This window comes from Equus asinus, chromosome 5 (assembly GCF_041296235.1).
Source record: "Equus asinus isolate D_3611 breed Donkey chromosome 5, EquAss-T2T_v2, whole genome shotgun sequence".
NCBI classification, from domain to species: Eukaryota; Metazoa; Chordata; class Mammalia; order Perissodactyla; family Equidae; genus Equus; species Equus asinus.
This window is the reverse complement of record NC_091794.1, coordinates 25,504,429-25,529,905: the sequence shown is the minus strand read 5'-3', so window position 1 is coordinate 25,529,905 and position 25,477 is coordinate 25,504,429. Positions and strand designations below refer to the sequence as shown.

The window sequence follows — 25,477 nt, the reverse complement described above, 5'->3', positions numbered from 1 at the left end:
ATTCTTTGAGCAAGATCAAGAACTGGCCTTGAGAGGAGAGGCTGGGGCAGCGGCCATGTAGTGTGAGCGCGTGCTTGTGGGAGTCTGGGGGCTGCATTTGTCATCCGCTCTGCAGAGAAAGGGGACCGAGGCAGGCCTCCCCGACAGACCCCCGTGGGAGCCAAGTGACTTATCCTCTCATCTCGGGGTCTTGTTGGTGGGATGGAGGGAGAAAAAAGGCCTCCCAGTGACTCATCTATGAGACTTGAAATCCCTCTGACCCTCAGGCTGGCCGGGGCAAAGCCCTTCAAGCGGATGACCAAATACTCGCCTATGTCAGGGCCGCCTTAGGACCGGCAGAGATCAAGGGAGCCTGATGAAGTGTTTATGTCCTGCAGGCTGGCCTGCCCAGCGCGCGCATAGCCCAGCGCTCAGATGTGCTTTCAGACCTGTGCGTCATCCCAGCTTGGCTGAGCTCCGTTCCAAGGCGGGCTGGGCTGGTTTTCTCCTCAGAAAGGCTAGTCAGTGGGGTCAGCCAGCGGATAAACTAAAGTTAACTTAGCTATTATTGCCTTTCTGTTAATGAGGGGAGGACCAGCTATGAGGATGCCAAACCTCTCAGAAATGCTGCACAGTCCTTGAGATTTCATATCCCAGGACAGATTCTGTGTTCAGGCAAAAGAAAGCAATCGACAATGATTTTAAGTCTTGACCGGCCTCCCAAGAGTGCCTTGTGCTTCACTGAGCTTTCGTTTTATTATTTTTTTGAAAAATATTTTTCCTATGAAGTTATGGATCTTGGAAGCCGTGAGAAGCGCTGGCGATCTCGTTGGACTCGTGAGCGAGCAGGAGCTCTTTTGTGGATGGAAGCTCAGAGAGAAGCTAAGCCCTGAGCGGGTGTGGAGGACAGGCAGGAGGGAGATTCTGTCCCCACAGCCCTGGGGGCCCACCGGAGTGATGGCTGAGTGCCCATCCTCCATGATTACGGGGGTTGAGGGAAAAGGAGCAGGATGGGCTTCTCTTGGACTCTAGTTAACAGGAACAAACCAGCTCCTTCTCAGAGATGAGATTTGAAAGCAGAGGCTGGGTATCCTGGGTGTTTCTGAGCCCAAGAACATTCGACTTGTATCTTAAAATTCCTCAGCCCACTAACGTGTCCAGAGATGCTGTTCAAAGGGACCTCCTTTGACAAAGAAACAAAGAGCCTGTAGGATTGAAAGCACCTGACAAATTCTATTAAAGTCAATGTACCAAATGTGCAAAATGCTTTGAAGAAGTCGTATCTGAGATCTTCCTGCTATAACGTGGTCTGTGGACAAGTCAAACCGAAAGCATGGATGTGAGATGTGCTCATAGCCAAGAGATCTGAGAGAAGATTCTTCTCAGTGTGACCCATATTTGCCACCTGCCTCCTGGGTGCCAGGTGCAGTGCTTGACTCTGGGGGACAGAGGCGTGGAAGACTGGATTTCTTGCCCCAAGGAGTCTAGTTGGGGAAAGACCTCACGTGGCCAGTCATGGTGCCCCGGGCACTTAGGAGGAATTGCTTCTGATTAGGAAGTTCCTGTAAAGCCCAAAGGAAGCAACATTTGAGATGGGCTTGAAGATTGAGCACAATATTGATGCATAGAGATGTAGGAGAAGGTTCTGGAAGGCAGGGGACACAGGGATGGGCATTCATGGTGTTCTTGGGAGGAGTCATCTGTGTGACCGTGTGACTGGGAGAGGCGAGGCAAAGGATGACAGGAAATGGTGGGCTGTTGCCTGGTTGTGGAGGGGTTTGACACTCCTCTTAAGGAGTTTGAACTTGGTTCTGTAGCTCCGAGGGACCCACGGGAAAGTTTTTGAACAGGGAGGTATCTTAATTTTTAAAATTAAAAGCCAACACATAAATACATGCTCATTGAAAGATTTTAGCTATGCTGAAGTCTATGAAGCAAAAAATGGAAATGCTCCCCTTCGCAGAGGTAATTTCTGTTCCCCTTCATGTCATTTCATTGGCCTGTGTTTACCTGTATAGATACACAAAAGTCCAGTGCTAGAAGTGGAAAGGAAGATGGTTCTGTCAGACCTCCTCTCTCTCTGTCTCTCTCTCTCTCTCTCACACACACACACCCCTCTACATTTTTTTTTTTCCTGAGGGAGATTCGCTCTGAGCTAACGTCCACCAATCAGTCATCCTCTACTTTGTATGTGGGTCACTGCCACAACATGGCTGCTGCCGAGTGGTGTAGGTCCACGCCTGGGAGCTGAACCCAGGCTGCTAAAGCGGAGCACACTGAACTTAACTGCTAGGTCTCTGGGGCTGGCCCCCATCCCCCTACCTTTTAATGTTAGATAAATGAGACTGTAATCTAGGGACGACTGCACTATGGCTTATCGCTTGGCTCATGTTTCTCTTTGTATTATTTCAGAACATGGTTTTATTGGATATTCACCAGAACTGCTGCAGAACAACACTCTGCCAGATTACAGCCCTGGGGAGTCTTTTTTCACTGTCTTTGGGGTGTTCTTCCCAGCAGCTACAGGTATAGTAATCTGGATTCTTTTTCATTCTCACATTAGGGGTGTAAAGGCTCGGTTCCCAAAACTCAGTATCATAAGTGGCCTGCGTGTGCTCTTAGGGTGTGGTTCTGACCTTAGAGATGGCCTTAGCTTTAACTAAAAATCTATTATTGTGACAGAGAGTTTACTTGTTCATGATTCCTGAAGGCCCCCGACATGATTTAATCCTCCTCCCCCCCACACTTGTATACTGACACTTCTTGGCCAAGTTGATAGAGGGGACATATTTCTCTTAGGGCTGAACAGGCTGGATTCCCCAGCAAGACAAGCTACCCTTTCCACCCTGGGATAGGAGCAAACTTGGTCTAGAAACTTCTCTTTCTTTCCCCAACGCTGCGTCTTCTCCCAGAGGACAGAGAAATGCTATTCTTTTCTTGCTACACTGGACGTGGGTGAAAGCGAGATCCTATGGGCGATGAATGAGTCTCCTGACCTGGCCTCCCCCTTTCCCGCTCTACAGTGGCCAGAGAGGAGCCTTCCACAACCGCAGTCCTGGGAGAACTCTTGTCTCGTGCTTGGGGCCCTGGCCGGGAAGGCAGTAACCTAACATGTTGACCAGGTGATCCATAGGAAACAAACATCTACCAGGGACTGAGCTTGTCCCCAGGGCACAGACTCAGACAAGCTTTTAACCCACCAACTGGGAGAAGATATTTGCCAATCATATATCCAATAAGGGGTTAATTTCCAAAATATATAAAGAACTCACTCTTGATCAAGGCACTGCTGATGCCCTGGAGTGTGGCTGATTTTGTCTCCTTATCTTCTTCTCCCTCTGCCTTCCAAAATGTGGCCATTTCCTTGCTCATTATCCTCTCCCCAAATAAGATAGGTGTAGAAAAAGGAGGAGGAGCTACTAGAATGTCGAAAATGTAAAAGACTGTTCATGCCAAATGTTGGCGAGGATGTGGAGACTCTGGAGCTCTCATCCATTGTTCATGGGAATGGAAAATAGTACAACCATTTTGGAAAATAGTTTGACAGTTTCTTAAAAATCAAACATACACCTAACCATTCCACTCCTAGTTATCTAGTGCAGAGAAACAAGTGCATGTGTCCGTATAAAGACTTCTACGCGAAAGTTCAGAGGAGCTTAATTGGTAATAGTCCCAAACTGGAAACAGCTCAAATATTCTCCAACAGGTGAATGGATAAACAGATTATGGTGCAGCCATACAGTATAAAACTACTCAGCAATGAAGAGGAATGAACTATTGATAAATGCAACAATATAGATAAATCTCAAAATAATAATGCTGTGTGAAAGAAGTCAGACAAAAAAGAGTAACTTTTTTAAGAGATAAAATTATATGAAACTTCATTTATATAAAATTCTAGGAAATGCAAACTATAGGAACAGAAAGCAAATCAGTGGATGCCTGGAACTGGGGGTGAGGGGAGCAGGAGGGAGGGACGAGGAGATTTCGGGGGATGAAGAATAGATCCCTGACTATGGCGGTGGTTTCACAGGTGTATTCACATGTCAAAATTTTGCAGCTTGTTACACCTTAAACAGCTTATTATGTTACTTATGCCTCAGTAAAGCTATTAAAATGAAAAAAATTAACAACTTTAATCGCCTTTAACTTTCCTCATCCTTCAATTTTCTTGCTCCAGCAATGGCCCCTTTCTCGCCTCTTCAGAGCCAAAGACTAGAGCTTTGTCTGAGCTCCTCGTCTCCATTTTCCTGCCTCCTGCTCCACTCCTCCACTGTCTCCGTTTGGAATTCCAAACCTGTCTCTCCAAGGAAATGGTGCTTTCCACAGTCATCAGTGACTCTCACGTTACTCAAGTCAGTGGACATTTTAAATTTCTCCATGTATTTGCCCTCTCAGTGGCATGCCGCCCCCTCCTTCTCTTCTCTTGTGTTTTAGGACGCAGCACCCTCCTGTCTCCCTCCGACCTCTCTGACTTGCCTTCATAGACGCATCCCCTTCTGCCTGCCCATTAAATGTTGGGGTTCTTCAGGTTGTGCCTAGGCCCTCTTCTCTTCTTTTTCTGCTGTTTTCTTTGGAAACTCATCCATGCTCACTGTTCAATAACTATCCACAAAGCTGATGACTCCCAGTTTATACCTCTAGCCCAGACTTCTCTAAGCTTCACATCATGTATTCAATTGCCTACCTGACATCTTCTCTTGGGCATCTCAGATCCAACATGTTCAGAATCTAACCCATCCCACCTACCTGCCCCCCAACTGATTCTCCTCCTCTACTCCTGGTCTCAGGAAGTGGCACCTCCATCCAGCCAATTGCTCATGCCAGTAATGGGGAGATAGTCATGATACCTTCCTCTTTCTTACCAGTCCCCTCCAAGTCCTGTCACTTTACCACCTAAAGATCACTGGATTCTCTTTACTTCTCTCCATCTCTACCATCTGGCCACTCTGGTCCAAGCTTCATCTCTCACCTGGGTCACTGCAGCGGCCTCCTACCTGACTCCTCTTGAGCGTTGGCCACAGGAATGAGCCTAGCACTCAGCCTCAGTCATGGCAGGTAGAATCTTGATCCACAAAGCCAGGTGTGCCAGCAACAGGGCATCGTTTTCATTGTTTTGAAATGAAAAGACAGTCAATCTCTGATTCTAAGCCTTCATTCTTGTAAGATGACTGAAAACTGATGTCAGTCATTCGTCATGCCTCCATCTTGCCCTGCTCTTCTATCCCAGGTCTTAGGGTCCTGCACAGTACCAAGGACGTTAGGGGGACTCTGGCTATTCAGCATCTGTGCACATAGCCAGGCCCTCCCACTGTCCTGTCTGCGGATCCCGTCAGGTTCATGCCGTCTGCTGCTTCTGAGCCACTTTTGGAGAGCAGAACTCTGCTGAGCCTGGGAACCCTATGCTTAGAGTCCATGCACTTCTCAGACCCTTCTTTTTGGTGTCTTGCTGGATCCCCCCCAGTGCTGCCAGGGAGCGGGCCCCAGGTGCCCGTTGCTGTAGATTCTGTGGGCGTTTCTCTCCCTGACCCCAGGGCCAATCTTCTGTTCTAATAGGGGAGACACTCCTGTCCAGGGCCAGTTTTGTGGGCCTGGACCTATGCATTCACACTGGATCCTAAGCTCAGAAGGGCCTCATGCTTAGTTTAATGCTTGGCTGTTGCTAAAATTCTTACTAATTTTTGAACAAGGGATCCTGTATTTTTTTTGTTTTGGTGAGGAGGACTTTCCCTGAGCTAACATCTGCTACCAATCTTCCTCTTTTTTGCTTGAGGAAGATTAGCCCTGAGCTAACGTTTGTGCCAGTTTTCCTCTACTTTGTATGTGGGTTGCCACCTCATCGTGGCTGACGTGTGGTGTGGAGCACGCTGAACTTACCCACTGCGCCATGGGGCCAGCCTGGGATCCTGTATTTTTATTTGCACTGGGCCCTGCAAACTGTGTAGCAAATTCTGTTCTTGTTGACTCCATGCTTTCCCCAGCCACTCCGCTGCATCTTTTCTACTTCCTTCATCTTCCAAAATCTCCTAAGGGCCCAGGTTTTTGAGAAACGGAAGCCAAAACAGTGTGCAGGCAAATTCTGCTTCCTCTCTGCCAAGTATCTCCCCTAAGGCAATAAAATAGAGGTCAGCTTCCTCTTGAATGGACAGTAAAGGCAAGGGGGAAAATAAAACAGAGGGAATTTAAAAAAGTTAACATCTGAAAATATTGTCCAGCCCTCGCTTGCAGTTGACCTCCCCCCACCCCCACCAGAAGGACGGAGCACATGTTCAAGAGGCTTCCCACCTGGGCGTTTCCTCCAGCCTGGCAGTGAGACCCAGGCGCAGGTGCCAGGGTAGCAGTTACAGCTGAGGCGGGGCTGCAGCCTCCTTGGCTGGCAGCATTCCAGAGGGCCTTCTTCTCAGACCCCCCAGGAGTTGTCTCAGTAATGTGACCCTGCTGAGCCCCCTCTGTGCTGCTCCCACGGCTTCCCTCCTTTACCTCTCCAGGCCCCGCATCTTATAAAGAGAGGGGAGGCCTGGTCTGAGAGTGGGCAGGTGGCGAGCCTCCGCTCCAACACTTCTCCCTCCAGTAAGAAATTAGCAGTAGCCTGAGGTTTGAAGATGCCACCAAGAGGCATCTTCAGAGTTTGAACTGGACTAACATTTGAGATCAGCGTCCAGCAACTCTTAACTTTTTGTCTTTTAATCCATATTCATTTTTGACAATCATACTTAAAAACCTCAGATACACTGGAAATTCTGATCAGCCTCCCTAGACCAGAGAGGGGTGTCTTTGTCCTTCCTTTGAGAAAGATTGCTGCCTAAGAATATTAGTCTAACTTTATTTTTTGTGGTTTAAATTATGAAAATATTATTTTGTAATATTCCAAATATAAAATTATAACGTTGAACAAACTGTCTACACAGGCTTCTTTTACTCTGCCCTTCTTAGGGGATGTGCTTCCCTGTCCCTCCCACCTTGGCCCAACTGGGTTGAGAATCACTGATCTGATCCTTTATTTTACCAACTGGGAAAGGAGGGACAGAGGAGCTGATGAAGGCTCGCCAAAGGTCACCCCAATAATTAGTGCCCAGAGTTGGGCCACCTTCCTGCTGTGGGGAGTTGCCCTCCTCTGGCTCTCTCTCTGTTTTCCAGGGGCCCCAGTGTAAACATGGTAGGCAGGACGAACAATTTGTATCACTCAGCTTTCCCCTGGCAGATGTTCCGTTAAGCTATGAAAAGTATGGATGATTGACAGTTTCCATGGTGATGGATTTGCTAAGGATTAGCTCTGAGTGAGTCACGGCTGGGGCCCCCTCCAACACCATCCTCTTCTGGAACAAGAGAACTTTCAGGCTGTGGAGAGGGGAGAGGAGTTTGGAAGAACAAACACGTCAGTCCCCCTACCCTGTGTCCCCATCTCCAGCCAGAGATGTATTATTTAGGTGACCTCAGAGATTTTATCCCAAGGGCAGGAGACTTCCTGGGAAGAGCAGCTGAAGACTGAGTTTCAGTGGCTCCTCTGGAAGCAAGTCCTTCTGTCCTCACTGTGCTCCACCCCACCCTGTGGTAGTGGCTGCAGGGTGGGGCTGGGACCTTGGAGTAGACTCTGCATTTGCTTTGTCAAAACATTTTCCTTCTCCAAGTTATGCCACCAAACTTTCCCTGAAAAACAAACATCTCTCCCTACAGGGTTTTCACACACACACACACACACGCACACACTCAAATGCAGCCACTCCAGGGATCCAGGACCACAATACATAGAGGAACTAGGACGTGGAAATTCACTGGGAATCATACCAGTGTGTGAAGTTATGTAACCCTTGTCCCCAGATCTCAAGCTCTTACTGGAAGGGATAAGGGCCTCTTGTGGTTGACCACACCCAGCATAGAAATGCAGCAGGGAAACCAATAGCCTTTACCAGAATGTCCATAGTCACCTTCGGCCCGGTCAAGGGCCATTCTATTCTGTGACATTCTTTGACCTCCCTGGACCTGATTCCCTCTCCCCACTCACACACACACACACACACACACACACACACACACATACACACACGCACGTGCCTTGAGAAGCTCTGGAAATCTGCTGACCCCTCTGGATTGGCTGGCTGTCTTCAGGACAGCTCGGCAATGGGCGTCAGTGCCAGCCCCCTGCTCCAGCCTACCTCCTGCCTTCCGCCCCTCCCAAGATATCCCCTAGGTCTCCTCACAAGTTATGTGTCTAGTGGGTGAGAGAAAAAAGACCTGCTGGGCCAGAAGGAGGTCCCCAGGTTTAAGGAACTGAGAGCCCCAAAGAAGGACAACCTGCAGGGGGGGCCCGCCCACTGCATTCTGATGGACTTGTGAGCTGGAGCAGGAGGAAAGAAAGAAGCTTTATAATTATTTTCCATGTTTATTTTTGTATTTTTATTTATAGAATTAATTTACAATTTTATCAAAATTGTTATAAATATCTATAATAATCCTCATCACTGCAGTAGCCTCCTGTGTCAAGCACTGTGCTGAGCCCTTCACATACGCTGTTTCCCTTAAACCTCACCACAGCCTGGCGGCTTCTATCAGATGCAGATTTACTGCGAAGCTGACGAAACCTAGGCTTCTGGGGCCCTCAGTTGCATGAGCTCCTTCTAAAGCCTTGTTCCTAATTTCATATTCATCACTGTATTTTTTTTAAAGTTTCAGGCGGGTTCATAGAACCCAGATCCTTCCATGGGTTCTATTCTTAATTTGTTTTCCAGATGAGGAAAAAAAGACACAGAGAGGTTATTTTCCAAGGTCCCCCAGACAGTAAGTGGTGAATGCCATTTCTTCGTTCGTACTTTGGAGAGGATGCTGGAAGAGAGGACACACACCTGTCTGGAGCTGACCCCAACCCAGAAGCCAAGAAATGTCCTTTAGTCCTGGCATTTGAATGTCCCATTATTTGACACCGTCTGTCCCAACGGAATCTCTAAGGTGTTGAAAGGGTGGGGGACTGACAAGTTCTGCCTCCAGGAACAGAGTGAGGAGGGGATGAAAGATCCCTACAGGAACAGCTAACCAAACAAACCAAGAAGCCAGGTGTGGAGGAGGAGCAGGGTTTGGAAAGCAGGTGGAAGCTAAGGAAGGCAGCCGGAGTCCTTAGGAGCCCAAGGGATTCTTGAGTGAGATGTGGAGCCCATTCTTTCCGGGCTCGGAGCCGACATTTACTTAGCACCTACTGGGTGCCAGGCCCTGTGCTCGGTGCCTCATAAACGTTCATTCTAATTACAAGAGGCCTGCGAGGTGAGGAATCTGCTCCCCACCTGTGGATGAAGAGACGCAGAGCCACACTGCCTGCCGACAGTAACAGACTGCTTTCCTCAACAAAAAAGGCAGGGGGGAAGATTTGGGCACTTAGTGCGTGGGCGTTCTACCTTAACGAAAAAGAAAAATAATAAAGTCATGAACTTAGAAAGAAAAGAAAATAGGCAGCAGAGACACAATTAAGCTATACATCGAAAGAGAAAATTGCAGGTTTCTAAGGACACAGACTTGGATTGAAAAGCTCCCAGGAGGAAGCTTGGAAGTTCCTTGAGAAAGAGTGAGTAGTCCTTCAATGAACAGCTAACAGAAGCCAAAAAAGCCTATAAAAACTATTGGCCTTTTTTCCCCTTTCTAATTCTCGTTTTCAGGAACAAAAAAGAAAATAAGGTGGGAAGTGGATTATGATAATAGGCAACCAGTGAAGACTTTGATCTGTGGGCGCCACGGGTGACTAAGGGGCAGGGAGAAAAAAAAGGGAAGGACCCCTAACTTGCAGATGTTGGTAAGTGGTTACCTGACGTTTATGCTGGTTATTTAAACCAAGAGCTTATTTTCAAGATGTATAAGGGATCAGTTCCTCTCCTGGCCGTCCATGTCTGTTGTCAGACCAGACATTTGAGCCGGGATACCGAGCCCAAGGCCCCTCTTCACCCGGTGCCACCCACCCAAACTATAGGCGTAATGTCAGTGCCCAGGAGGTTATGGATGGCACTGGAGGTTTAGTCTCATAAACCTAAGCTGGTCAAGTGATGGCCAACACCATCTTACTTCCATATGAAAGCTGAGACAATAAAGATATGCTAAAAGGCCATAGGACTAGGGTGGAAGACCAAGTTAGAGGCTTTAACTATAAGAAGCAAGCTGTTTACGTAGGTGACACGGTAAAAATGTGCAGACCAGATCATCATCCTGATTCAGGGAGGAAATGTGGTTTTGGGTAAAGCAACTGCTTCCTGGAACTGGCACCTTAAGACCTATGAGGAGGGGAAACGCCCTCAACGAGGCAGAGACTAGTGATTTGGAACTGGTGACAGAAGTACCTGTGGGTAAACCAACGCGTAGGGCTGATTCTAACTGGGAAGTTCAGCCTTCTGGTGGGGGTGGTAACCCCAAATTAATCATGCAGTGACTCTGTTTTAAAAAGAGAAACCCAAGAAAAGCATGAGTCTCAGAAGGAAATGGAGAGACTGTATGATGTAGTGGAAAGAACCCTTATTTGAGATCCAGAACCTTGAAGATTAGTACTGGTTCTGCTAGCAGTTAGCTTGAAAAATTGGGCAAAATCACCTCCCCTCTTTGAGCCTCAGTTTCCTCATGTGTAAAATAGAACACTGGAGTAGATGATCTCCAGGACACCTTCCAGCTTTAAGAATCGTTGATTCTAAGTAGCCATTTTAAACAATTTTAGGAAGCCTGCCAAGGAAAGTGTAAAGATCCAATAGTAAGTACCAAACGGATCGTTTGTGTTTCCCAAACTGTGTTTCATGGAACACTAATAATGAACAAAATGTTTCATTTAAAAGAAAAAAAAGGTTCAGGGGCTGGCCCCGTGGCCGAGTGGTTAAGTTCATGTGCTCCACTTCAGCGGCCCAGGGTTTCGCCAGTTTGGATCCTGGGTGTGGACATGACACCACTCATCAGGCCATGCTGAAGTGGCGTCCCACACAGCACAACCAGAGGCACTCACAACTGGAATATACAACTATGTACTGGGGGGCTTTGGGGAGAAGAAGAAAAAAAGAAGATTGGCAACAGTTGTTAGCTCAGGTGCCAGTCTTTAAGAAAAATATATATACATTAAAAAAAAGTTCCAATTGTCAAATAAGTTTTGGGAAACATTATGTTCTACATTTCTCAGAGATAGACAATGAATATTAATTTATTACAGGCATTGGTAAATCCAGCAATGAAAACCTCTCTAATCTTGTTTAATCAAGGTTTGCCTAAATTTTTTTAAACTGTGGAACTTTTTTTTTTAATGTAATATTTGTAAAACATCTGGACACGAAAGTTCTGGGAAATGGTACTGTATCTGTTTTACTGTACCCACCCTAAACCTAGCTCTAACATTAGTGATAATATTTTTAGATTACACCAGACGCAGACAGAGAGCAAACTAGAGAATCTCTATATATAATACTTGACGAGCATGGGCAAAAAATACTAAATCAAAATAATTTTTCTAAATCTAACTGGCAAGCAAGGCATTTATAGTTTACCGGAACTAGAGATCATCTGCTTAAGAATTGTGTAGTCACATGCAGGCAAGATTCTGGAAGTGACAGCCACGGTGTGCAAGCCAATCTAGCAAGTGTGCACAGATCACACGTTACCCCACCAGGAATCACTCACGAGGCTTCCTGTCTGGAGCACAGGGTGCCTCCACTTCCTTGTCTCTGGTGCTTGGGGTCTGTGGTACTGACTACCTACTTTGTCTCAAAAGCCAGCTTTCTGGCTGTCTGGGTCTGGCCCATTCCTTAGGGAGGCCTGTGTCAGCGTCACTTTCTCCTCCCACTGACCAGGATCTCAGCATACTCCACTCCAGGCCCGCTAGTGGGACCTATAATCAGTTGGGTCATCGACTGCGTAAGAGATTGTCGGGGAGAAGAAAAGGGCGTTTGTTATGAATACAGAACCTGTTTGGAAGCAGGAAGCAATTAGGATTAATCAGTCACTTTCCTAGACAGAGGCATATATAGTCATGGTGGTTTAACAGTGATGACGCGTACTGAGAAATGCATCGTTAAGCGATTTCGTCGCTGTGCAAACATCATAGGGTGTGCTGAAGGGGAGCAAAATTTGCCACCCCAAAAATGTGTGTCTTTAACATGAGAATTATTTTAGGCTGATTATTCTTAAGAAATAGAAGACTCAGAAAGTATTTCTTGCTACCTCCCCCTTAACTGCCTAAAAAACCTCTCTCAAGAGCGAGCTATCACCTTAGCGTAACGTGAGGTAGGTGGTGGGCAGGGACGAAGCAGTGAAGCCCCTTTGTTGGGCTCCCCTGTGTTCTGTGTCTGTGTGCCCAAACACTGGCTTTCCAAACATTTGCTCCTTTTCATCCACCTGTGAGTTGCCTTCCTTCCTTTTAAAGTCTCTGACTCTCGCCACCCCCAACATCTTCCTTGGTCTTTAGTTCAGGAAGGTATTTAAGGTGAGGGCGTTGGCCATTTTGGTGAGTTACTTGGTTTTCCTGGTTTTCTCCTATGTATATGTGTTATTAAACTTTCGTGTTCCTCCTGTTAATCTGTCTCATGTCGATTTAATTCTTAGATGAGCCAGAAGAATCTAGACAGAGGAAAAAAATCTAGGTAGAGGAAAATTTCTTCCTCCTCAACAGTACTTACGCAAGTGGAGCTCTCATGGATCTTCATTTATTAACTTTGGTAAACAATCTGAAAGAAAGTGTACAAAATGACATGGCAATGTGTAGGAGGTACTAAAACGGCAGAGAATAAATAGCAGTCTGTAATCTCACAAAGCTGCATGAATGGGCATAAAATTGCCAGGGGCTTGGGGGCAGACTCAGGCCATTTCAGACAGTGGGAGGCAGTGTGGCCGTGCAGGTGAGGCACCAGCAAGCCTGGGCACAGGTGGGAACCTTGGCAGAGGGTCAGAATTTGAGAGGTCTAGGAAGGGGTGGTGTTAATAGATGAAGTTAGTTGGGTCTGGGAGTCAGGTCAACGTGAGGATCCAGCCAGGGGTTTCCTTGGCACCAGATTGTTCTGGCAGCAAGCAGTGGGGCCCTAGCCCTTGACCAGAGCTTCAGCGATGGGACCTGGTCCCGAGAGCACTGGTCAGAGTGAGGCAGGTCCTGGACATTCCTTTTTTAATGCAAATAAGATCTGCACATAATAAAAATAAAATACTGCAGAGGTGCTTGTAATATAAAGCAACAGTCGCCCACCTCAGTTCTCATCACTCCAATTACCCCTCCATAGGAGCAGCCACTTTTCATCATTTTCAGTCCTGTGGGAGCTAGCTGTGTATCACCAAGCAATAAGCTTCTCCCTATAACTTGATTAGTCAAAGTCAGACATTGTCTGTTGACCCCATGCTAAGAAATAGGAGAGTTTAGCTTCCTTACATGCTCCTCCTTCGGCTTCCCAATTTTTGATAGTTATATTTTTATTTTTGTTTCTTTTTTGCTTACTTTTATAACTTTAAATAATATACTTAAATCTCTGTTATTTTGTCAATTCTAGGAAACAACCCTTCAGTTTTTATTGTTGGTGTAGGAAAGTGAGATTCTCTGTCGTGTTTTAAGATGAATGTATTAGAGTCATACTTATTGTATGTGTAAAACTTTTTTACAAGGAGTGCTTTAGTTATCTTAAGGGAATCCCTAATTTTAAGAGAATCTGCAGAATCCTTTTATGTTTGCGTTTTGGAACAATATCAGGGAAGCCATAATGCGTTGATTATTGGCAGGCGAGTGGGCGAAATCCCATGAAAACTGTAGTTTACAACTTTAAGCGACCGCAGTTTCACACACACACACTCAAAACTATTAAAAACGTTTTTGTGTTAAGGTTGAAAGTCAACAGTCTTTGTAACTTCAAAGAAAAACTGCTCAATATTCTTGGGAATTTCTTTGCTCTTCTTATCAAGCACTTTGAAATTCTCTTTTATGATGACAAGATACACAATAAGTACAGAGTTAACTTAAAATTTATTGCCACTGGTATATAAACATTTGCTAGCCTTTCCTTATCTGCCTAACAAATTTAATGGCTAGCTCACCTTTCAAGTTTTCTTGTTAAACAAACTGAAGCTTGGAACATTCAAGCCAGGCCTGACTGAAGATCGTGGGGCTTATATTTTGTTTTCCACGCTACTGTGACAAAAATATTAGTGCTTTTTCTCTTCCCTCTTTTCACTTTCTATATGATTAGCTACAGCTTTACTATTACTTCATCAAGGCAGATAATATTTGTATTCTATTTCATAGCTATAGTTGCGTCCTCTGTGCTTTGTCTATAGATCAATCTTAGAAGTTAAAAGAACAATAAATATATACACTATTATAACTGTGTAACTGTTGTTCATTGGAGAGCAAAGTTATGAGCTAGAGTTCCATTTCTTTGCTTCAATTCTGATGTGGTCCTTATGCCATTTAGGGGAGAATGTCCCTAAAATTGTGGCCAAATGGGTTAATTTTTCCTAATTTTATTAGTTGTTTAAAATCATGTCACATTTTAGCTTGCTTCATATTTAGACCTTGACTTTGTTGTTCACTTTTCCTGGAATTTCAATAACCTTTTTTTTTTTTCTCTTGTTGCTGTAATATGCAGTCAGCATAACCTTAAAGTTATTCGGTTTCTTAATCGTACTGCCCATTGTGTTGAATCCTATTCCTCTCCAGAGGCATCCCTCTTGGGGGCCTCCATCTTTCTGCTTTAATCTCTCCTCGTTTCTCTGCTGTACAACTGTTATTTTGGGAGTTTATTCCATTCCTGAGTTATTACCACTGTTTTCTGAATCTCATGTTTTTCTCCTTCATGCTTTACATCCTCATTTTGCTGGAGTACATGCTTTAGTATCTTCCTCAGAAACGATATGTGGGAGGTAAATTTTCTGAGCCCTTGTTTGCTTAACATTACTTTCACTTAATTGGTAATCTGGCTAAAATTCTAGTGTCAAATAATTTTTGCTCAGAGTTTTAAAATCAGTGCTCCATTGTTGTCTGCCATTCAGTGTTACTGATAAGAAGTCTGACGCCAGTCTAATTTTTGTTCCTCTGTAAGTGTTCAGTTTTTGTCTTTGAAAATTTTTAGGATTTCTCCTGAAATTGCACAATGATGCATTTAAATATGGGCTTTTTCTCTTCTTTGTACTGTCTACTTTATGGGATAGTTCAACCTGAAGACTTGTGTCTTGTTCAGTTTGGAGACATTTATTTCTATTATTTATCTGATTATTTTCTTTTGTTCTCTTCTTCTCTCTTTTTGGACCTCTTGTTAGTTGGGTGATGTAACTCCAAGATTTCTCCTGTCCTTTGCTCAAATTTTCTACCGTTGTATCTTTCTGTTCTAAATTCTGGGATATTTACTTACCTTTATCTTTTAGATCTTCTTTTGCATTTTTAATTTTAGTGATCTTGTTTTTAATCTCCAAAATTTCATTCTTGTTCTTGGATTGTTTTGTTTTTCATAACATCTTGCTTTAGATAGAATATTCTTCTTGTATGTGTCTGGAACTTCTAATTAGTGTTTTCTTCAAAAGTCCCTTCTGTGTCCTGATTTGTATGCTTCTTCCAGCCCAGGTTGTTCTATTTTTGTCATGCGTGTGTTTATGTATTTGTTGCTGGTTTTCATCACACCCCTGGCGATCTGGGTTGCTGGCGTGGATTCCCTGCCACAGCGTGTACAGGTCTGTTTCCCTGATGGAGCTCTTCCTTCACGGGAAAGCTCACTGCTGTGCGTTTGTGAGCACGGCTGGTTCTTGAGGAGGCTTCACTTGGGGTGCAAACGTCCACACTAGCAGCCCTGGTTTTCCTTGGGCAGTTTATTCGGATCCTCTAGAGAAGCATTCCAGCACTCTCTTCTCCTCCCCTTTCATGCTGTATCATTTTCTATGTTCCAGACATTTGTGGAAACCTTTCATCTACTCAAGGCTCCCCCTCGGGATCCTCTTTGCCTGTAGGCGTGTGTCCCTGCATCCCCTTTACTCTCTCTTTTAGTAGGATCTTGGGAGGGTGGGGAACAAGAGGACAGAAAATGTGCTTAACATGCCATTTTAAAAACCATTTTCCCTCATTTCAAAATGATCACTGTAGAAAATTGAGGAAACATAGACAAGCAATAAAAAAAAAGATCTGTTTTTCCATCACCCAGAAATAACATTGCTAACATTTTAAAACATGTTCTAGTTCCTTTTTCCTTTTTCTATGCATCTATTTATCTCTTTAGGTTTTTTTTACAACAGTGGGATCATACCGTATGTTCTGTTTTCTAATATGCCTCTGAAAATGAAACAATACCTTTGGAATATCTTTCCATGTCACAACACATCCCTGACAGTATTGGAGACCTTGTATTTACTGACAGATGCATCATCACTTATTTAGCCAATCCCCTAGTTTTAGACGTTAGGTTGTTTCTAATTTTCACTATTATAAACAAGTATTTATAAACACTTTTGGCTAAATCTTTACTCGTATCCTTGACTGGTGACTTAGGATAAAATTCTAGCAGTGGAATGGCCGGGTCAAAGTATATGCAGGACCCAGCCTTGGTCCGACATTCAAGGTACTCTCTGACATAGCCCCACTTTAACTTTCCAGCCTCAAACTTCCACCTCACTCCACTTCCTTCGGGCTCACTCGAAGATCGTAGCAGAGACGTTAAGAGCTTAATTTTGAGTCAGGCAGACCAGGATTGAATCCTAGCTTTGCCACTTACTAAATGAGTGACCTTAGGCTACTTTAATTAACCTCTTTGAGTACTAGTTTCCTTTTCTATAAAATGGGGGGGATAATAATTCTACTTTTTTGATGTGGTGGTTGTGAGGATTAAACAGGATGAAAAATGCACGGAAAGCACTTAGCACAGGCCCTGTCGGGTTGAAAGTGTCATAAATCCATAATGATGGGGTTAGACCCATTCCCCTCCCTAGGCCTGTACAAATCTTCCTTCAAGGCCACATTCAGATGCACCCACCCCTCCGTGAGGCTTTGTGGTCCAGCCCTTGCAGAACGCTTGAGGGCTGGACCCGCGTTGGATGCTCTGATCACGTGGTCTAGTTGCCTTCCTCTGTGTGCATGTGCGGACAGAGGCGACGTGCCCTCCTCAGCATCCCACACTGTCTTCCCCTTCGCCTCCCTATCACGACCAGTTACTTTTCACGAGTGTTCTTGGGGAGCAGAGGCGATGATGAAGAGGAGTTTGTGACTCAGTGTTCGTAGCATCAGCATTGTTCTTTGGAGTTTGTTTAGAGCCCTTTGGCAGCTCAGGAGCTTTGAAAATAGTCTCTGGCTCTGACTATTGGCTGGAACCTGCCCCCGGGACACCTGAACACCCGTGTAGCCAGTGGGCAGCAGAAGCAGGAACTTTACTAAGGCTGAGCCTCTCCGGGGTGTTTGCAGCAAGAAGGCGGAGCTCAGCGTATGGCCTCCCGCGGGACCTTTGTACTGCCGGCCTCCCTCACCCTCATTACTTTGCGCTGGGCCATAATATGCTTTTGTAGGCGGTAGGGCTTTCCTCCCGAGCATCACCCAACCCACAAAGGTCCCTTTCAGGCCCCGCGGATGCCTCCCCAGTTGCCAGGGGCGATTGAGAAGCTTGGTCTGCAGAGCTGCAGAGGGGAGGGCCTGACAGGGGTTAGCTTCCAGGAGAGGGTCCCTGGGCAGGGACGGTGACCCGCCGGGTCCGCAGCTCACCCCTTACCCATTTGGGTGTCTTTCAGGAGTCATGGCCGGCTTCAACATGGGGGGCGACCTCAGGGAGCCTGCTGCCAGCATCCCCCTGGGCTCCCTAGCAGCTGTTGGCATCTCGTAAGTTCCCCTCGTGGCAATCATCTGGAGAGAGGGGGGAAAACCCCCGGGCAGAAGAGGGGATTGCTCCCTTTGTTCTGAGAGTGCCCCAACTGTGACCAATCTATTTCATATTCCAATCCCCCTTTTAACACTCAGCCAGCTGGAAAATGCATGTCTGGTGGGTTCCTACGATTGCCTTTTCATACCTCCTGCCTGGGAATGGGCGAGGAGGAGTGTCATTACCCAGATTGAATCCTTTTTTTAGCTTTCTCCTCAGCCTCCCGCTCCTCTCCCTCCCCCACCCCCATTTTGAACTTGAGGGTTTTTTTAACCGTTGAGTTTCCAGGATCATTGGAGGGAGCGGAAAGATAAAGAGTATTGCACTCAGACAGATTACGATTTGGATCCCAGCTCTGCCACCCATTGGCTGTGTAACTTTGGACAATTTACTTAGCTCTCTGAGCCTCCTTTTTCTTTACTGTAAAATGAGCAGAGTGAGAATATGTGGGCCTCCTAGATTGTGGAGGACACACTGTGTGTAAGGCGCATAGTAGGAGCTCAGAGACTGGCTCCTCTTTCCCCCAGCTAGCCTCCCTTGCACCCCCTCAGGCTGTCAATCTTCTTGGGTTTCAGTTCACACTGTGCTGCCCTCGCCAGCAGGCTGACTGGCCGTGGGTCTGTTTCTGACCTTCTAGAATCTTCTGTTTTTCTCCTTGCGCCACGGGAAGAAGCTTGCCTGCCTTCATTGGGTGATTGGGTGGGTGTGAAAGGCAATGAGATCGCAGACGTGACAATGACTTGAGAGGGTCAAAGGGCCTGTATTATTTTACTTGTGATATTTCAAAAATATTAATGTTATCTATTTCACAAATGCCAAATTTGCTCTTGGCTTGCTGTGATGGCACCGTTGCCTCTAGCCAGGCACACAGCACCAGCCTGTTTTATGCTAAATAAGGCAATCCCATTGGGAAGAAAATGAACCCAACAGAGAGAGAGAGCTGGGTGCTGGGAAGGACAGAAAGCAAAGAATCCCATGTCGATTTTGGTTGCAGCTGGGACATCCTGGGAGGAGCCTTTGGCTCAGCCTCCCGCTGCCCAGATGGGAATGAGGCCACTGGGGTCATGTGACCTGTTCAAGGTCACAGGGCATCTGGGGGTAGAGCCAGGTCACTGCTGGCCTTTCACACTTGGCTTGGCTCTCTGTCATCTGGAATCCAGGGAACAGCAAGACTGAGAGGCCTGAAAGATCATCAACTTGTTCTTCAGCTGCAGGACGATGGGGTGTGGGGCTGCAGGTCAACCTTGCCTGAATCCCAGCATCCTAGAGTCCAGCTGGACCTCCCTCTCCCCTACCCTGGACACCCTTTGTGTGTTTTTCTTCTTTGTAGAAAGAGACAAAACAATGATACTTTTTGGTTTTTTGGCAAGAAATATGCTAAGGAGAAATAGTACCGAAAGCACCCCCAGGTGAGCTGGGGAGGCTTCATAACTGGCTTTTCTCTTTCTTTTTTTCTTTTTTTTTATTTTTTGGTGAGGAAGATTGGCCCTGAGCTAACATCTGTGCCAATCTTCTTCTATTTTGTATGTGGGATGCTGCCACAGCTCAGCTTGATGAACGGTGTGTGGGTCTGCGCCCAGGATCCGAACATGCAAACCCTGGGCTGCCGAAGCAGAGCCCGTGAACTTAACCACTACACAACTGGGCTGGTCCCATTTTCTCTTTCCTTTTGAGGCAGGTCCCCGTGGGAACCCAAAGGCTGAGTGGGGTGGGTTGGAGTGGGGTTGGCCGAGGTGGGGGGCAGCTCTGCCCCACTCTTGGGTTTTCTGCAGGTGGTTTCTGTACATCGTCTTTGTCTTTCTGCTCGGCGCCATCTGCACCCGAGAGGCCCTTCGCTATGACTTCCTGATAGCCGAAAAGGTGGGTGAGTTCTGCACTGCCCGAAGGGCTCAGGCTGCTGGGGTTGCCCCCCCTTGCAGTCCTGCCTGGGAATCCGTATTGCCTTGGGCCCAGGACTGAGGTACAGGGGGACAAAAACATGGAAGACGTACAGGTTCTTATGGATCCCTAGAAACAGGTAACAACACCTGCAAAAGCACATGCTCATAGCTGACTAATGGGGACACAACTGTCTCTTCGTTTCAATAATCAGAACAGAAACAGAATCTGTTTGCCCAAAATCCCCAGCTCAGCCAGCCCTTTATTTTTGCCAGGACCCTCACCTTCTACCACGAGCAGAAAAACTGCTCCCAAGAAACAGGTAAGAAGGAGACTGATGGCCAGAAAGGAGGGCAGCAAGATGGAGGGAGACGGAGGAAGCCCAGCGCCAGGGTGAGGGCCTGGGGGAGGCAGGGCAGGAGGCCCTTGCCCTCAGAGGCCTCTTACCCCGCGGCTTTCCCCATGTGGTGGGCTGGGTTGGTTTGGCTGTAACATCTTTGTTTCTAGAGCTGGACACTCTGCCCAGAGAAGATTAGTGAATTCCTCACGTTCCACAGCCGCCCTTTCGCAGGCTGGAGGTCATGGGACAGTCAAGGACACTCATTTGGCATCTCTAGAACCCAGGAGAGCAAGATTTCCAGACGCTTTTCTGGAAATCCCTAAAAACTCCTACTTTCCCTTAAGTTCCTGGAGGAAAAGCAGACACTGAGATTCCTATCATTTATCAGAGAAATGTAGTGGTCGAGGGAGGTTTTCTTACCCGATTAACTCCTGAGTATCCTTGCTCGTATTTTAGGAAAAACTACCCTTTTTCCTTGGGGCGAGGTTTTGCAAAACAGCTTTGCTGATCTTCCTGGAGGGCAACCCGGGGCAGGAAACCTGAACTTACGTTTCAGAGCTCCGTTTGGGCCTGGTTTTCACGTTAGCACAGGTTTCTCTCTGAGGCATGTAGATGCCCATGTAAAGGTGATATTTGTTTTCCGGGGTCTTGACCTTACCAGGGAAGCAGGTTTTGAAAGAGGGAGCAGTGCAGGCAGTGAGAACACTGACATCCGTCTTCCAGTGCCCGAGGTCTTAGACTCCCAGCGAGCAAGCCTGCCCTCAGGGGAGGAATCTCTGGCCCGCATTTCTACCTCCGTGCTTGCTTCCCTCTCGAGTTTCTTCTCCAGGGCCCTCTTCTCTGGTTGTGGAAGGAAAAACTTGGCTGCATTGGAGGAATTAAAGGCCTCAGGGAGCAGCTGATCCTTTGACCAGACACAGCTACCTGCTGCTGTCTGCAACTTGCCAGGGGCTAGCCAGCTCTGCCTGCTTCCAGGGCTGGTTCGTTTCTAGTGGATTCCCTCACAGAGGTCTTTTCAGCCATTCCAGACTCTGCCTCTGATCAGGATGGAACGAGGCATATTATGCCTTGGGCTGGGGCTCCTCTCTCCCCTCCTTCTCCTGCTTTGCGGGGAAGCTAAGAATGGGTATGAGGGAGGGCAGACCGCCTGTGTCCGAGGAAGGCCACGGCAGCAAGAGAGCAAAACCATCTCCAGGGACAGCACAGGAGAGCCATCGTGGGTGGAAATTCCACCGCTCATAATAGACATGTGAACTGGGGGAAGTTAGTTTGGAATGCCACCGGTCCCAGATGGTGACACAGGTAGGCAAGCACTTAGCCAGTGGGGGGCACCTGCTAAACCAGGCTTGGCAATAATATGTTGGAATGTCATTATGCACATACCAGGTTAAGAGGTGGAGAGTTAGTTTTTGGAGGAGATAAGAGACTGTTTCCTGGGACAGGCAGTTGTAAAGACTGTAAAGAAAGGAAAGATACTGTTCTGGGTTCTCAGTAGCAAACTGGGGCGGGCACAGCAAGTAAGTGAACAGTGATGGAACCAACTGGGGCGACTCTAAAATAGCAGCGCCTCGGTGTGCTGCTGCCCCCCCTTTGTCCCCCCCCACCTCCCCACTGTCCCCCCCACAATGGGGACCATGCAGGATTTTCTCCACAAAGCCTTGACCCTTGGCTTTTCTCCTTTCTTGCTCTCTGGTGTCCCTTCTTGGGGCTGACTCGGCTGAAGTAGCAGGCCCTATACTCAGGCAGTAAGTTGAGCCACAAACAATTTTACTAACAGTGCCTGGAGAATGGGAGGGTGCCACGGATGGAGCATGGAAGGTACAAGGGCGCAGTCTCCTTCCATGGTCACTCGACACAACGTACCACCCTGATGTGGTTTTAGTAAACTCTTCATGTCAGCTTCCTGTCTTAGCTATGGCGTACGTCTGAGCCAGCCCATCTCTGAGCTTTCCCGGCCCTGCGGAAGCAAGGCCTCTTCCAGCTGGTCTGGGTGCCCTGAGGGTCTTGCCTCCAGGCACAGACCAGGCCTGTCCTCCAGCATATTCCCCTTGTGCTGGTTCTCATGAAGCTTCTCAATCCATTTCTCTCTCTTTCTCTCGGGTGCTTTCTGCCAGAACAATTGCCTTCAATGGCTGCCGGTTGCCCTGGATTCTTTTCCACTGACCTGCAGCTGGTCAGTTCATCTGTTTCTTTCTGGATTTCCTGTATATTCTCTGATCTATTTCTTTTCTTTCTTTTTTTTTTTTTTAAGATTGGCACCTGAGCTAACAACTGTTGCCAATCTTTTTTTTTTCTCTTCTTTTTCTTCTCCCCAAAGCCCTCCAGTACATAGTTGTATATTCTAGTTGTGAGTGCCTCTGGTTGTGCTATGTGGGACATCGCCTCAGCGTGGCCTGATGACCAGTGCTAGGTCTGTGCCCAGGATCTGAACCAGCAGAACCCTGGGCCGTGGAAGCGGAGCGCACGAACTTAACCACTCAGCCACGGGGCCAACCCCTCTGATCTATTTCTAATTATTTGGATTCCCAGCCCACAGTTTCCCTAAGAAGTTTCTTTTTTACTAATATTCGTAGCCTGGAGGAACTTTTTTCTGGCTTTCAGGTGTCAGTCTCAGAAATGTTATGCTTTCTCAAAGATCTGGAGTATGTTGTGGTGGCTCTGAGGTAATCTATGTAAAGCCCAATACCTGGCACATAGTAGGTGCTTATTAAGTTCTGACTCCCTTCCACACTCCTTATGGGGATTCCCTTACAGATAGAGATATTTATTTGAGAGACACATTTTTTTCCCTATGAATCCACCATGTTTAACTGAATAAGGAAAACCCTAAATAGTCAATCTCAATATTATTCAGTTCTAGAAAAAGGAATTGTATAAAGAACAGGTGTTAGTAGGGGTAAAATTAAATAGATTGAATAATTGTTTCAAAATAAGCTCGAATACAGTCCAGGAAAAAAAAATGTTTATTATGCATCAAAAAGATCAAGTCCTTTAGGAGCCCTGGGGCTTGTTAACTAGCAAAATAAGAGCAAACTGAGTAGGAAAAGTACCCTAAAAACATCTTTGTTAAAAATGGGGTATCTCACAGAGTAAACTCTAGTTATTCTTAGAATTGACAATCTTGGTTTCACATGTTCAGGAGGGGCCTTGAAAGCCGCATACCACAGGCTGTGCATGGGAAGATGGGGGTGGGGCTTGGCTTGTGGCTGGTGAGTGAGCCTAGCCAGCTAGCTGCTCGGCATCCACCACCCAGCCCGGCCTGACTGTCCTTTCCTCTCCACCATGGACACAGCCCTGCATCTCAGGAAGTGAAGCCAACTTTGTTTCCTTATGGAAAATGGCTATCGCGTGAGAGGGAAGAGTTGACGAAACGTTGAGATGTTGGTCAGTTTGTGGAATGACAGTATTAGAAAACTCTTATTGGTGGGAATATGATGTGGGAGAAAACTAGGGAAGTGTTGAGACATTGCTGTATTAATAAATTCGGGATTGGAAGGGTTTCAGGAGATAGTCCTCAGTAATGTCGAGGGACCGCAGGACATAGATAAGACAGAATGAGTACCTTGCAAATGGCTTTCAATTCAGACCTTCAAGCAGCCAGTGCATTGGTGGGATCCCTCAGTGAAGCTCCAGTGGGAGCTGGGATAAAACACGAGCAGAGAGGGAATTAAAGATTTTCATCAGGTACTAAACAAGAAATTAGGGTAGTTCACACTCCAGATAATATTTTGGAAAGATACAGGACTTTTGGTGATGACTCAAACAGGTGTATGACAGAAGGGCACTTTTGTTTTTTTCCTAAAGAATGGTTGACACATATCTGCTCAAATAAATTCTCACTTCCACCTCCACTGGCAGTTAGCAAGTTTACGGTCCCAGTAGAGAAATATGATTAAATTCTGCAAAAGCTGGGAGCCAAGCTGTATACTATTGCACCTATAAAGGTGTGCCCTGTGCCAGCACTGAGCCAGGTATGTAACCTGCCCTCAGTAAATGCTCCCTACGTGGGTGGATAGATGACGGGGAGGAAGAGAGGGGATCCAGGTGGGAGAGAGAGAGAATGGAGTTTTTATAATTTATCCAGACATGAGAACCAACATTTCATTTATTTTTCAGAAAATTGACAGAGTAATAGATTTATATAAAAGAGTGGCAAGTGAACAGGCCGTTCTAAACACAATTGACAAACTGGACATGTCATTATCCCTGGGCAGTCTCCCCGCTGGCCCCCAGCCAGGGGTTCTGCAGGGGTCACGGGACTGTTGTGGGAAGGCTGGCCAAGGATGGAAGGCGTGGTATCATGGCCTCACAGTGCCAGAGACTCCTCAAGTTCCTGAGGTCAGTTCCAGCAGTAGAAGGATGTCAGACGGGGCAGTCTCATTCCCACTCCGAGTAAATGGACAGGCTTTAAATGAAAAACAGGTTTATTTAACTCCAATATAAGTAACCTTTGGGGTAAGAAGCAGTAACGTTTCTGCAAGGAGATACCATGCCTGACTGTCCTAGAGAATTCTCCAAGGGGAGAGCGCGGTGGAGACCGTGCACTGCGCCCAGGGGTTCTCCACCCTGACTGCACGTTAGAATCACCTGGAGGGCTTTTGAAGCGTCCACATGTCTGTGCCCCCCCCGTACTAATTAAAGCAGAATCTCTGGGGTGCTTCTTATGTATAACCAGAGTGGAGAGCTATTGAGTTAGATTTTCAAAAAGCTTTTGATACAGTTTTATCACAGAGTCTATTTTTCATTTAAACCAGTCAGCACAGGATGCATTTGGGAGAGAAGACAGAAACCAAGGTGGTGGATGATGAGTGATGGCATCTCAGAATGCATCAGGGATTAATAAGTGGGGACTGGCTTATCTAACAGTTTTGTAAGACATCCAGGGCACGAATCCCAGGGAAGTCGTGAAGCTTCATGAATTCAGCTGGCACTTGCTGAGCCCTGATTGCCAGATTCTGTTAGTTGGGGGTGGGGTAGGGGGCAAGATGCGTGAGACCTGGGAGCTTATGGTGCACTGGTGAGAAAAGCCATAAGTGAGATTAACCGTACCACAGGGTGGAAAATAACAAATGCCATCAGAGCACACAAATGAAGTGATGGGAAGCATGAGATGACATTAATTTCTTCTAATAATTAAATGGTAAGAAAAGTGGGGGTGGGATAGATTCAAGAAGCCCATGATGTTGAGGAAAAGCGACAGACGAGATTCACAGGGATAAGATGAGATAATGCATTTGGGGAAAAGTAATCCACACTGAATTAAGGACAAGGAGGCTCTGTAGTGGACCTTAGTGTTGTTCATCAAACCTCTGGCCTCTCTTACCATCTGGGTCTCATTCCACCTACGTGTGGTCTTGAAGGGATGAGCCCCATTTAATGTTATGGAAGCCCAGACTCACACTTGCCTGAGCCTTTGTGGCCCTGGTAGGGCATGTGGCCTAGGCTCGGCCCATCTGATGCCCCCAATATAATG

General features: G+C 46.6%; 1 protein-coding gene across 4 annotated transcripts in view; it reads left to right on the top strand.

Moving 5' to 3' along the window:
• SLC12A8 (solute carrier family 12 member 8) overlaps positions 1-25,477 on the top strand; it is a 126,861-nt gene that overhangs the window by 75,321 nt on the left and 26,063 nt on the right. For all 4 annotated transcript variants that reach the window (XM_070509091.1, XM_070509089.1, XM_070509090.1 and 1 more), the window contains 3 exons: positions 2,392-2,505; positions 17,659-17,746; positions 19,559-19,646. In XM_070509091.1, coding sequence (XP_070365192.1) covers positions 2,392-2,505; positions 17,659-17,746; positions 19,559-19,646 — 290 coding nt within the window. The remainder of the gene's footprint in view (positions 1-2,391; positions 2,506-17,658; positions 17,747-19,558; positions 19,647-25,477) is intronic.